Source organism: Trachypithecus francoisi, unplaced genomic scaffold, assembly GCF_009764315.1.
Source record: "Trachypithecus francoisi isolate TF-2019V2 unplaced genomic scaffold, Tfra_2.0 Lachesis_group2, whole genome shotgun sequence".
In the NCBI taxonomy this organism is placed as follows: Eukaryota; Metazoa; Chordata; class Mammalia; order Primates; family Cercopithecidae; genus Trachypithecus; species Trachypithecus francoisi.
Genome location: NW_022681465.1, coordinates 98,923,404 through 98,937,184, shown reverse-complemented (window position 1 = coordinate 98,937,184; position 13,781 = coordinate 98,923,404). Strand labels below are relative to the sequence as shown.

Below are 13,781 nucleotides of genomic sequence, written 5' to 3'. Positions count from 1 at the left end.
CCTGCCTCAGCCTCCTGAGTAGCTAGGACTACAGGCGTGCAGCACCACACTGGCTAATTTTTGTATTTTTAGTAGAGACAGGGTTTCACCATGTTGGCCAGGATGGTCTGGATCTCCCAACCCCATGATCCACTCGCCTCAGCCTCCCAAAGTGCTGGGATTACAAGCTTGAGCCGCTGTGCCCAGCCCAGCCTCATCTTACAAAGAGAATTTTTTCACTGGCACCTAAAGATCATTCATCTCTAATGACTAAACTGTTCTCACCAGTAACCTAAAATTCATAAGTAATAGCCTCTCCTTTGAGCACTGCATGAAAATCTGATGGTACCACAAATACCTGAGCAGAAAGGTGTGTGTGTAAGTCAACTCCGGGAGTCTGGGGAGGTGAAAAACAGTTGTAATGCCCATTTGGCTTACAGATGTCCTTTCATTGTAGGCTCACCAATATAGTTTAGAAAGAATTCAGATTTTTTTTTTTTTTGCCCAAAAACTTACTGCTTAGGAAAATCATCACCCTATACTGACAGACTAAGAGTATGAAAAGGTAAAGAAACGCGTCACCGATACTGAACTTGTCAAGCAGAAAGAGGGAGGAGAAGCAATGAGATCAGAGCAGGTGATGCTGAAAGCAAGACCAGTCTTGTTAAAAAAGCAAAACTCTATACAACTATACATAACAACAAACATGGAAGAAATCAGAAAAAAAAAAAAAGATTGACAGATTGGACCACACACACGCACAATATGAAAAATAGGCCGGGCGCGGTGGCTCAAGCCTGTAATCCCAGCACTTTGGAAGGCCGAGACGGGCGGATCACGAGGTCAGGAGATCGAGACCATCCTGGCTAATACGGTGAAACCCCGTCTCTACTAAAAATACAAAAACTAGCCGGGCGAGGTGGCGGGCGCCTGTAGTCTCAGCTACTCGGGAGGCTGAGGCAGGAGAATGGCGGAAACCCAGGAGGCGGAGCTTGCAGTGAGCTGAGATCTGGCCACTGCACTCCAGTCCGGGCGACAGAGCGAGACTCCGCCTCAAAAAAAAAAAAAAAAAAAAAAAAAAAAAAAAAAAAAAAAAAAAATGAAAAATAAGAAAAATAATAACTTCTATTAGTAAAAAAAAAAAAAAAAAACAACTCACTGTTATAAAAAGGGAAATGGCAAACTGAAAAAGGATACTGGTGAGATTATAAAAGATTAATATCAATTCTCACTTCTTATAAACCAATAAAATAAAAATTAAACAAAAGAGAGGGACTGAGGATAAAAATAAAGGTAAATAATAAAAGGAGATACTAAGGGTTAATGAGTATGGAAAATGTCTAAATCCCATAGAAATAAAACATGTACATTACAAATACTAAGATATTATATTTGGCTTGTATTGATGGACTCTTAAACACTGTACTATTTGGTGATGATAAGGGGAGAATAAAAGTTTCAGCATAGGCATTTCAGTCACATGTTCAGATGGACAGACACACACACACACACACGGAGTACATACAGGAAAAAAGACTGAAGAGATACAATAAACTGGTAACAGGGGTTATCTCTGAGTAATGGGTTGATAGAGGATTTATATTTCCCAGGTGATTTCTCGTATTTCTTACAAACTATTAGCTGTACTGTTATAATCAGAAACTCATGCTTTTAAAGCAAACCAAGCCTTGAAGATTAGAGTCATGGCAATATAGCCTATAAAATCTCTAGAAATTTTAAAATGAAACAGTCATATGCATATTAGTAAACAGATAAGTGCTTGGTTGGCATTGTGTGCCAAAATTTCAGGTTTTACTAAATCCCTTATGGCCCAACTACACATCTTCCAAGGTTAAAGTCCTGGGGCAGTAGAATGTTACAAACTTTCATGCTGATACAAAGATGACACTAGGTTATATCAGTGATACTCCCAGGAGTATCTCCGGCACACTGGAATATCTACTTACCCCGTTCTACCCTAGACTGTCTTCTCTGAATTCACTAGTCCGCCTTGTTTATTTTTCCCTATCTACCTTATTGCCAGACTATTAACTTTCAGTTCTTTGCATTAACATGCCTGTTTATAAAACCATTGCCTTTATCACTATCCAATTTAGTATCTCATCTAATGAACGAGTTGCAAGATTGAGGGCAGTGGAACTGATATAGCTGAAGTGCAAGGTGAGCAAGTTGCAAACAATTCTCATGTGTGGCTCAAAAAGAGAGACTCTAAATCAAAAAGAGAAAGGTCTTTAAGAGGTTTCTGAAATAATGAAGATATTATGTTAAAAAATGTACATGATGTCATATAGTTTCTCCTTGGAAACCCTCTTAAGTTACAAGCTGAGTTTTATTTGTTAAGTCAAAGCCCCATGGGTGATTGTGGGGTGGGAGGCAGAGAAGATAATGAAGGGATGTGCATTAAAATGTTCATGTGATTCATTTTGAAGAGTGGGATTCGGAATGTTGTGTTTGTTGCCTGGTTTCCATGTGCCTACCCTAAACAAACAAGCAGAACACAGCTGCATAAGTACAGTGGTGACTAACTCTTAAGAAATGAAGTTTCTTTGTAACCTAAATCTATATATACACATAGACAGAGATTTAGGGATATTTCCTATCTTCAATAACTCCTAAAGTTGCCCAACAGAAAAGTGAAACTCCTTTCCATCCTTCCTTATAGAAACACTTTTAAAAATACATCAAAGTAGCCACCTGCAAATTCACAGTAAAATAACTTTTGAACACACAGAAAATAGGTATTTTGGCCAACAGGGCTACATTTGCTACCTAAGCACTTTAAAAGCCTGGAGTCATTGTGTCTCAGTTATTTATCTCCTTTTCCTCTGTGGCTCATCCTCTTAAGTATCACTCTTAGAGCTCCCACTTCTACCTATCTAAATCAAAATACAATATGAAGTGTTACTGTGGTAGGCAGAATTCTAACCATGGTCTCCTCAAAATTCCAGTCCCCTAGTTATTCAATCAAAAATGAATACTACTATGAAGAGATTTTTAAGCTGTAATTGTCCGAAGTCAGTTGACCTTCAAGTATAGAGGATATCTGAGTGGGGCCTCACCCAACCAAATGAGCCTTTAAAAAGCAAGAGTTTTCTCTGGTTGATGGAAGGAGGAGCAGTCAGATTTGAAGTGTGAGAATGACCGGATGTGGGCCTGCTGGCTATGAGATCGCAGAGGGCAGCCAGCCTCTAGGAGCTGAAAAGCAGCCTCTTGCTGATAGCCAGGGTGAAGCAGGGAACTCAGTTCTACAAAGGCAATGATCTAAATCTGTCCACAACTGCATGGGCTTGGAAGTGAGTTCTTTCCCAGTCTCCAGATAAGAGCTCAGCTCAACCAACACCTTGATTTTGGCCTTATAATACCCTGAGCATTGAGAACCCAGGTGAGCCTGCCCAGACTTCTGCCCTGAAGAACTGTAAGATTAATAAATGTATGTTGTTTAAACTAGTAAATTATGAGTAATTTGTTACTCAGCAATAGAAAACTACTGCAGATATTATATTGTTTTCTTATGGGTTTTATTTTTAGAGCCTTATTTTTATCAGAAAGGTACTATGTGCTAATTTCCCTACTTTCTTATTCCCTAAACACTTAACAGTTTCTCCTTTCCTTTTCCACAAATTTCTATGACTATGCATGAATATACAAGTGTGCTTTCATCTGTATGTACACACTCTAAAACACAGATGCACATGAAATGACAACATGCAATGTTTTCACCTAATAATGTATCCTGTGTATCCTTCCAGTACCAGCACATAAAAGCCCACCTTGTTCTTTGTAACAACTATTTAGTGCTGGGTTATACACCTGAATCATTATTTACTTAACTAGTCCATTATTGAAGAAAAATTTAAATAAGAAAACTGGTACCTTTCCATTTGCTAGGTACAAAAGCCATGCTATACTTATAATTTTCTGTTATTTTATGAGAATATCAGTAAGATAAATTCCTTTACATGAATTTGCTGGGCAAAAGGGTAACACATTTGAAATATTCACCAATACTGAAAACCACTAGTCAAAATGGTTACACTAATTCACATCAACCCTTAGATCATGGGAAAAGGACTGCTTCCCCACATCTTTGCTATCACTGAATTTTATCAATTAAAAAAGGGTTTTGGCCCCATGCTAGGTGAATGACACCATCTCTTTCACCTAGGGTGGAGTTCAGTGGTACCATTATAGCTCATGGCAGCCTTGATCTCCCCAGCTCAAGCGATCCTCCCACCTCAGCCTCCTGAGTAGCTGGGACCACAGGCATGTGCCACCATGCCTGGGTAATTTTGAGAAACTTTGTAGAGATGAGGTCTCACTATGTCATCTAGGCTCAAACTCCTGGGCTCAAGCAATCCACCTGCCTCAGTCTCCCACAGTGCTGCAATAACAAGTGTGACCACTGTGCCTGGCCACTGTTTTAAATAACTGCAATGACATATCATTTCATGTTTTGTTGGCCATTTTTTCCTTATGTCATGCTATTTGCATCTCTTGCCCATTTTTCTATTGATGCATTCAATATTTCATATCAATTTACACAATTTCTTCATGTAAACTGGCGATCAGTTATGGGCACAAACATTTTTTGTACTTTGATTTCTTCTGAGTTTGTTTTTGATATAGAAATTTTCATTGTAAGAGAGATACACTAGTCTTTTCCCTTTGGGACTTCTGGATTATTTTTCATGCTTAGAATCTTCCTGGACGTGAGAGCCTGTGATTTTCTATGCCTTTTCTTTCTTTTTATTTTTTTTATCTTTCAATGAGACTGTCCTATTCACTGTTCTTTTAGGAATCTCTGGCCCCCCACAAACACTATTTTGTGAAGACATGCTCCAGAGCACCGTGTATGCCAGTATCTCTTTCTCCCCAGAGCACTCTCTACTGATACATTTGATAGGTACAAATGATGTGTCCGTGATGACTGGCCTGGTTCATGTAATCCCCACCTAAGAAAAGTAGAAAGTGCAATTTCATCTTTTAGGTTAATAAGTGCTGAAAGATGGAGGTTTTTCCATCTCATTTTGATGGAGATGCTTAGAAAACCTCGCTGGCACTCTGTGTCCAATGCAGGATAGAGAAGGTAGCAATAGAAAGGGTGAGGCAAAAGGAGTGGCCGGTAAAGAGGCGCTGCATGTTATCAAGATGTGAGACCTAGTCCTGTATCGTATTCACATGTTCTTCCTTTCATACAGAAATAGGAATCTATCAGACAGTGATAAATGCCACTTCTCACAGAAAGTCTGACAGGCTTCTACCGCCTCTGAGAGAACAATAATCTGTTGGCTCCATAACATATAGAAAAACAATGCTGAGTGAGGTGCAGTGGCTCATGCCTATAATCCCAGTACTTTGGGTGGCTGAGGCAGGAGGGCTGCTTGAGCCCAGGAGTTTGAGACCAGCCTGGCCAACAGAGTGAAATCTTATCTCTACTAAAAATACAAAAAGAAAAAAAAAAAATTAGCCGGGCATGGTGGCATGGCCTATAATGCCAGCTACTCGGGAGGCTGAGGCAGGAGAATCCCTTGAACCCGGGAGGCAGAAGTTGCAGTTAGCTGAGATTGTGCCACTGCACTCCAGCCTGGGCAACAGAGGGAGATTTTGTCTCAAAAACAACAAAAACAAAACACTCTTAGAACCTGAATGACAGACTTCCCTCTGCCCACTCCTCTGATTAAATTCTAAATTAATATTGAAGGAGAAAGAACTTAAGCTAAGTCTATGAGAGAAAAGAAAAATAATTAAAAGGATCATTAAAGTCTTAGCCACATGTTCTGTCTTCTCAATATTAGAAGTGAAGAAAATCACAGCTATAAAAGACTAATCAACAGGCACATAAAGGATGGTGAAATTGCTATAAATACTATAAAGAGGAGTGAAATTAAAATCTTTAAATCACAGAATTATATACTAAAAAACAGAATCCATCATTCACTTAGCATCTAGCATACACTACTGTGCTGGGTGCCAGAGTGATGTCCCAAGTAAGGTATTTGGCATTGTTTGACCCTCTGTAGGACTTCAATGACAGTGGTGTAATATCAATCTCAAAAACAGAAATGGTAGTAATAGAAGTAATGTATCCTCATCATGTAGCCCTGGAAATATAATGTTACCACTGCTTACACCCACTCCCTAATTATATCCCTCTCATGCCCTCTCAGAGGTAACTACTATCATGAAATTGGTCTTTAATATTATCATATCATGTTTTCCTTTAGGCTCTTACATTATAAAAATACATAAAATATAATACAATGAATGTATAGAATATAATCATATTGTAGGATAAATACATATCGTGTGTGTGTGTGTATGTATGTATGTGTAGATATATATATATATATATCTCCCTGAACAAAATATTGTATGTAGCATATTAACTTCATATGAAAGGCTTACATAATATTCTTTTGTGACTTGCTTTTGTTGTTCAACAATATATTTGAGCTCCATCCAAGCAAATCTGAGTATTGTTCATTTGTTTTCTATGTGCACAGTGTATTTTGGATATAACTATGCCACAATTCATTTATCCATTTTCCAAGTCATAGACCTTAGGTTACTTCAAATGTTTAGCTATTACAGATGATGCTGCAATGAGTGGTCTAGAACTTGTCTTCATCTGTGTAAGAGCTTCTCCAACTCTAAGGTTTTACCTGGCAGAGGCCTTTCTAGATGTTAGTGGTCATTTTACAGTGTCATAATTTTATCTATTTACCTTTTACCTTTTTACTTTACCACCTTTAATTCCTTTAATTATTTCTACAGAGAAAATAAAATTTCACTCCAAAGGAGCAACTACTTTTCTCTCCCTTCTTCTCCCCAGTGATATAACAGACAACTCCCAATCTGAACTTGAAAGGCCCCTTGAGCTTAAGAACTGCTTTCTGGGTGAGAGTGATAGCCCTGCATTTAAATATGAAGTCAAGATCATCTGAGAACACGAGTGTCAAATTAAGAGTTTTCACAAGAGTACAGTGAAGTAGGGCTAAGAGCTCATTCTTCTAACCTTCATCCTTCACAATCCTGAAGATACCTTCCTATAACACAGATCCTCCTTAAAATCCTTAAAAGGGCTTCAAGGTGAAACTTCCTCCCACTTCCTGACCTTCCTCTGCCTTTCCATCCTTATGTTCTCTTAATGAAGTACACACATCCCACACTCTAGCCATACACTGAGAATTCCCTTTCTCTCACTCCATCTCTACCAGCCAACAAAGTCTTGCTCATCTTTCAACATCTTGGGCAAATGGCTCCTTTAAAGGCTTCCAGACTTTCTTTATTGGAATTAACCCTTCTCTTCTTTGCATCACCATGGATAGAACTTTGAAAAAAAAACAAAAAACAAACAAACAAACAAAAAAAACAGCATATAAAGCAGTTATCATTGTCCAGTTTTTACAGTACTGCTCTAACCTTCCTTATAATTCTATAACATACTTGAGGCCAAAGGCTTTGTCTCTTAAATCTTCATTGTCCCTAAAATGACCATCACAATATATCAGACAAGTTCAATTTTAGGGAGAAATATGCTGAACAGTTCTTAACATGAGTACTTTTCATATGAGTTATCATGTTTACATTTCCCAAGGATATTCCTAACATGGAAACCATGTCTTGTATCATCCAGGCATTTAGAAATGGAGAAAGAAATAATTAAAAAGGGACCCCATATAAAAAGGAATTCTATATTTTAGAGTCCAAACAGTTAAACAGAGAGGATAAGATTTGGGCTAACATGTTGCAAAGAACAACTTAGGGATAAAACAACAGGAAAACAAAGATAACATGTGAAGACACACCAAATCTCAAAATGCATTAATTATTTTAAAAACCAACAAATAAAGAAATAAAACAAAACTCAAGAAATGGTAACCAATTACCTGCATGAGCAGAGAGAGGTGAGTGTGGTCGAGGTAATGCTGGTGACTGCCCATTGCCTATTAAGCTTTTCCGGTTGCTTGTTCGGCAACTATCAAAAGGAAAGAAAAAACAACGTTTAAAAAGAATACAGCATCGATAATGTTCAAGCATGTTCCAGATAGACATGGACCAGGTTGAACAACCTATCTGCTCATGTTATTATTAAAATTATTACAATTATGCATTCACTAATATTTGAGGGGTGGCTGCCTCTTGAATATCAGAAAATATAATGTATTCATAAAGCACAACACCATCAATATTCCTTACCACCAGTGGAGCAATAATCAAATACCTTCTTCCAGCGCTTGACTGCAAATATGCAACATGCCATACACACAAGTGATAAATTAAGGATTCAAATCAGCAAACCACAGGTAGCATCTTCGTTGACACAAAATTTCTAATACAAAATTACATGCAATGAAGCGCAATGATGTTAATCTTATAATGATGCACTAATTAAAAATCCAATTATTTAGACAAAATTTCTTATTTGTGCCTTTTGTCAACAGAATAGCTGATGCCTAAGATAAATGTATCTCACCACTCATTCATTTTTCATCTTGTATATGGCATTCACAAATTCTTTATTAAGGTAAATGTTCTGGAATCATAAAATCAGATCCCAGTGTATAAAAACAATAGTGATGGTCCTCTTTCACAAGCATGCTAGCTACTGGTTTGATCCTGAATACCCAGAGCTTAGAAATAAATTAATACACATGAGCACAGGGCAACAATTTGTTCCTGTTTCTGCTAGTAGGAAGTTATAAAATGGCTAATTTGATTTCAAAGTAACTTTCACAAGCCTTAAAGAATAAGACAAATACAAAACTGGCGGATGGTGAAGTGGATATTATCTCATTTTCATTTGCTTTTCTTCAAAATAGATTGGCACTTAATTCTCTATTAGCAATACAGTAGTCACAGGAGGGTGATAAAACTCAGCAAGTTACCTCATTTAATTCACCTATAACAAGGTTTAGGGCTCTGTGCCTCTATCCTCCCACACTATGCTGCCCTCAACCACCATTAAGAGTTTATTGCAATGCCTTCTTAATGCAGGACAGACCTCTGTTATACCAGATTCCTGAAACAGGAATTTTCTCTGGACTTCTAATTTAGGTACAGTGAGATAACATTTCTAAATATTCAAATAATACATTTCAAAATCAAACCCAATTTCTTTCACCAATACGAACTTCGGAGTTATCTTCTCTTAGATGTTTGCTGCTTATTATCATTTGTCAACAGTCCCATATTTATAATTTCTTAAGGTCGGGCTGCATCACTGTGTTTTCCTTAGTGCAGCAATCAGCATTCCCTAGTATTATCTGTGAGTTTAATTAAGATAATGTTTACTCAGCCTTAAAGCAGTTGTTAATAAGAAAAGACTTTTGATATTTAATTATGAAGGTGGGTTGGATATTATCAACTCATCTATCAAGAAATGTATGTATTCAACCTATTAAATTCACAATCATTAAATCAGACAGTCTGATTGTTTTTAAAAGATACTGTATATTTAGTGTTAATTCAAATTAATGTCTCCTTTCATTCCAATACAGAAATATTAAATATATTAACTTGCTGTTGCTAATAGAAGAAATTATAAATGACAGATTTATGTCCTGGAAATGTCAGCAAACTTCTTTCAGCAAATTAACTGAAATTCAGGTTGTTATAAAATGGCTATATTTTTTCATGTTTAGCACTTGACCTACATCATGTATAAAAATCTTTTCAACATATTTATTGTTTATATGTATAAATAAAATTAATAAGAAATGTGTATCAGTGCAAATAGTAATCTAATGAATATCTTAACTAGGTATAAAATATACTGATATACTTTAAATTTAGAAAATGTTATTTCTTAAAGAAAAACTTAAAAATTTTCTAAGAAATGTATATTACCATACACACTAAGATACATATATTACCACAACAGGCAAAATAGTGAACAATTTAGATTTTAAAAAAATGAAAACACAAACAACAAACCCTCACAATTGTATTAGTTATTTAAAGTCTATCAAAAAGGGGTAGAAAAGTGATTTCAAAAATGTGATTCAAAAAATCTCAAAAAGAAATGTCTAAATAAAACCCACAAATAAAATATACTTGTTTGGTCAATATACTAACAGATTTACATTACAGTCATCCTGGGTGCGTCTACTTCTCTACACAGATTTCTAATCTTTATAAACAGATGATTCATTATGAATGCAATGCAGAGTGAAAGAAAACAGGCTACTTCATCTATGAATACATGCGCAAGTTAAAAGAAGAGAAGTTAAAAACAAATTACCTCAGAATTTGAACAGCTTACCATATTTAAGGTATGGGTAGTATGATACACAAAACAAATTATCGAAGGTATATCTTATTGACAAATGCCATGAATAATCAAAGCATAACTCATCACTGAAAGTGTCTCCTCTAACCTTTTTTCCTTTCAAAATGAAGCTAGAGATGATATTAAAATTACAACAGACTTGGAACTTTCTGGAATCTCTCTCGACAATGAAATGGAAAGCTTTTAAACATCAAATGTTCCCAAAGTAGCAAAGGCGTGTTTATATAGTATAGGCTAAGATATATTTCCATATGTACAGGAGATAAATCTCTATACTTATGAAATGGGGTCTTAGCCTTATGAATGAATTTGTTGCTAAAATTTTCAAGGGTAGAGGGACACTTTACACTGCATTTCATTCCCAAATACCTAGGCCTTTATATATATATATATATATATATATATCTAAATACTTTTAAAATCCTAGGACCCTACTGAGATATTCTGTAGAAAACCTTTCCAGGGTACAGGAGGGAAGAGTCATCCAATCTCAATAGTACCTGCTTCTGGTATATCTGACAGCCACCTAATCTTATTACTCTAAGTATCTGATTCCCAATAAATGAATTAAAACCAGCACTTAACCCCAACAGTAAGAAAACTCCAAGTGAGTTGGAACTGTATCTGCCACCTAGGTTGCCACAGCACCTGGCAATGCCCACAGTAATAATAACATTGGTGCAAAACGCTGAGCTTACCCCTGTTCTCCAGGTATCACATACTTTTCTGCCCATGAAAGCAGAGGTCTATGGCACCTGCATGTCAGGCAGTCTCTCCAGGTGTTCATGGCCATGCCTACTCATTTAATCCATTAAGTGATAAAATAGTGGAAACATCTCCACTCAGGCAAATTAAAGCCTCCTTCCTTTTCACCAGCACAACTAAGTCAATTCTGCCTTCCTTTTTTTTTTTTCAAGCAAAGTCACCCAAGGCAAAAACAGGTGATGTCTGACCAGATTAAACATGAATACTACTTCTCCTGTAACAGAAATCTCTGTTTTATTATTCACCCTTATCCAAGCATTTGAGCTTGTAAAGAGTTATCTCCAGTTTTCATCCTTAGGGACACAGGGACATGACCGCAAAAAATGAAACTAAAGAAAAGTTATGAACTCAAGTTGCAACTATTCCATCCCCAAATGCATTCTTTTGACTTCATTCTTCAACAGCTAGAAGCCATCCACCATGCCCATACTCCAATCTGAAAGCCCAACATGAGACTAACCATTTCCCACAAAGTACCTCCTCTCTCAGTTCTCCAGTTGAAGCAGCACATGGAAAAACTTACTTTTCTGTGGATAAGATGCACAGTTTGTTCTCTGAATTTAGAAGGTGACAACTATTGTTCTATTAACATAATGGCACAGAGTCACTACTTGCAAATGCACAATTTAGGTTGAGAAAACAGTCATATAACAACTTGAGACAATGGCATAAACAATGGATTAGGACAGAAGCTGATGATCACAAGTAAGCATTTATTTTTACTTTCTTCATTTATCTGGAACCTCCTTGGGAAGCTCCTCCTAGGGGCAACTATGAGGCACAGAAAGATAACTCAGAGCACAAGAAATGCACCTTGCTGACTACAGAATCTGAGAAGAATGGGAAGGGGGAAAGATGTTCTGATGATAGGACCTTGAGGGAGAAGGACTGAGGGGTAGGAGGTGAGCAGGCATGGGCAGAACACTGTGTGTAAGAATGTCACAGCTGAATGGGTGCTTGGGTGGAGATGCTTTGGAGTGACATGAGGTCACCACCAGGAAGTGTTTTATTTGTCTGCATGGTTTTTGCTCAGGCAGGCGAAATGAGGATTGAACAAGGCACCACACCTGCTCCCTGAGTTCACTGTTACCATTGCCAAAACAGTTTCACAAGGAGCTTCTCAATTTCCTAATTGCTGCCAAAAGCACCTCCCATTTGCTAGGAAGATAAAGAGACAGGCCATGTATTTCATCATCTAAGTCAGGCCTGGTTCAGTGTAAGGGACAAAGAGGACTATGGGCTACTAAGCTGGAGGCGGGTGGGGAAGGAGGTGTATGTATTTTTGGTTCCAAGTACCCTATTCCATTTCTGCAGAAGTTGTCCTTATGCTCCGTGCTCCATAAGAAAGGCTTGGTGGGACCTGTAAAAGTTTCACATCTGGGCCTGCCACTTGTTTCCTGGCAGAAGAACCTGTTAGCCATCCCCCACCAGGTCTCTAAAAACTGCGAGGCCCACCAGGTTGTGGCCTTTTCCAATTACTCTGAGTAGCTGAAATCCAACTTAATTTTAAATTACATTCACTTTGAGACATAAATTCAGATCATTTCTGACCATGGCAAGAACAATGAAGAGAGGAAACCCCAACAGGCAATGATTTTTACATTTACAGCTGATTTGAATGGTTGACATTCAGTAAAACATCAGACTAACCACCATTGAGGGGCAGTAATAATATAGTGAATTGAGTAAGAGGGGCCCCGGTAATTCTGGAAAGCTAGAATTATTACTTCGTCCTGATGAAAATGTGATAAATTTGCACAGGAGACCAATCATAGACCAGAGCTTTACTGTCCATGAACATCTGTTAACTGTTTCCTCACACCTTAAGAGAAGATGATCATATGAATATTTCTTAAACAAAGAAGTCTGAAATGGAAGAAATAGGGCATGACTGGAAGGCAGAAATTGTCTAGCTAGTGTGGTACTGCAGAATAAATGTTATAAACTAAGCAGGTTTCTATCTCCATCTCTTCACAATGAAGAGGTTGAAACAGATGAGAGAAATAGTCATAAACTTATTTTTTTTTTGGTCTCAAAAATTTTAAAAAATAGAAAAATAATCCAACAATTCCTACCACACTGGAACAAGCAACTGTATCATTTGTCCTATTGGTTTCCAATCTTTAAAAAAGACATGGAAATTAGAGAGAGAACAAAATATACTCTCTGAAGTCCAAACCAATAACATATTCCAGTCCCCAAAAGGCAACTACTGAAAGAACTGGGGCTTGTAGCTTTTCCGTTCATTCTTGGTATGGTAGCATATATATATATACATACACACACACACACACACACACACTCTATATGTATAACCACACTATATGTGTGTGGTTCCACTTTTCACTAGTAGTATCACATAACAGGAAAAACAGAGACTTGAAATTGTACAAAAGAAATTAAGAGTTACCTTTTAGTGGCTTGTTGGGCTTTGTATAGTAGACGATCCCTGGGAATTATGTGATTCTGTAAAGGTATATACATTGTTTTTCTATTGACTAGGTGATTTTAAAACTCTGTAGAAGCTTAAGTTAAGTAGAAAACTGGGATTAATGCAAATGATTCTCATCCATAATAATGTGAATGAATTTTATTTGGTGAAGATACAATTAATGTCCACCCCAAGGAAAGATGACCTCAAATATTTACTATCAATGTCCTATAAGATACTAATTTTGCATCTATGAGCAAATTTGTTTCATAATTCCTGACTATATATGTATAT

The 13,781-nt window shown here is 37.1% G+C and overlaps 1 protein-coding gene across 8 annotated transcripts in view; it reads right to left on the bottom strand.

Moving 5' to 3' along the window:
• The window catches only part of MAST4 (microtubule associated serine/threonine kinase family member 4), a 595,073-nt gene that overhangs the window by 119,555 nt on the left and 461,737 nt on the right, over nt 1–13,781 (bottom strand). For all 8 annotated transcript variants that reach the window (XM_033179737.1, XM_033179738.1, XM_033179742.1 and 5 more), the window contains one exon: nt 7,890–7,978. In XM_033179737.1, coding sequence (XP_033035628.1) covers nt 7,890–7,978 — 89 coding nt within the window. The remainder of the gene's footprint in view (nt 1–7,889; nt 7,979–13,781) is intronic.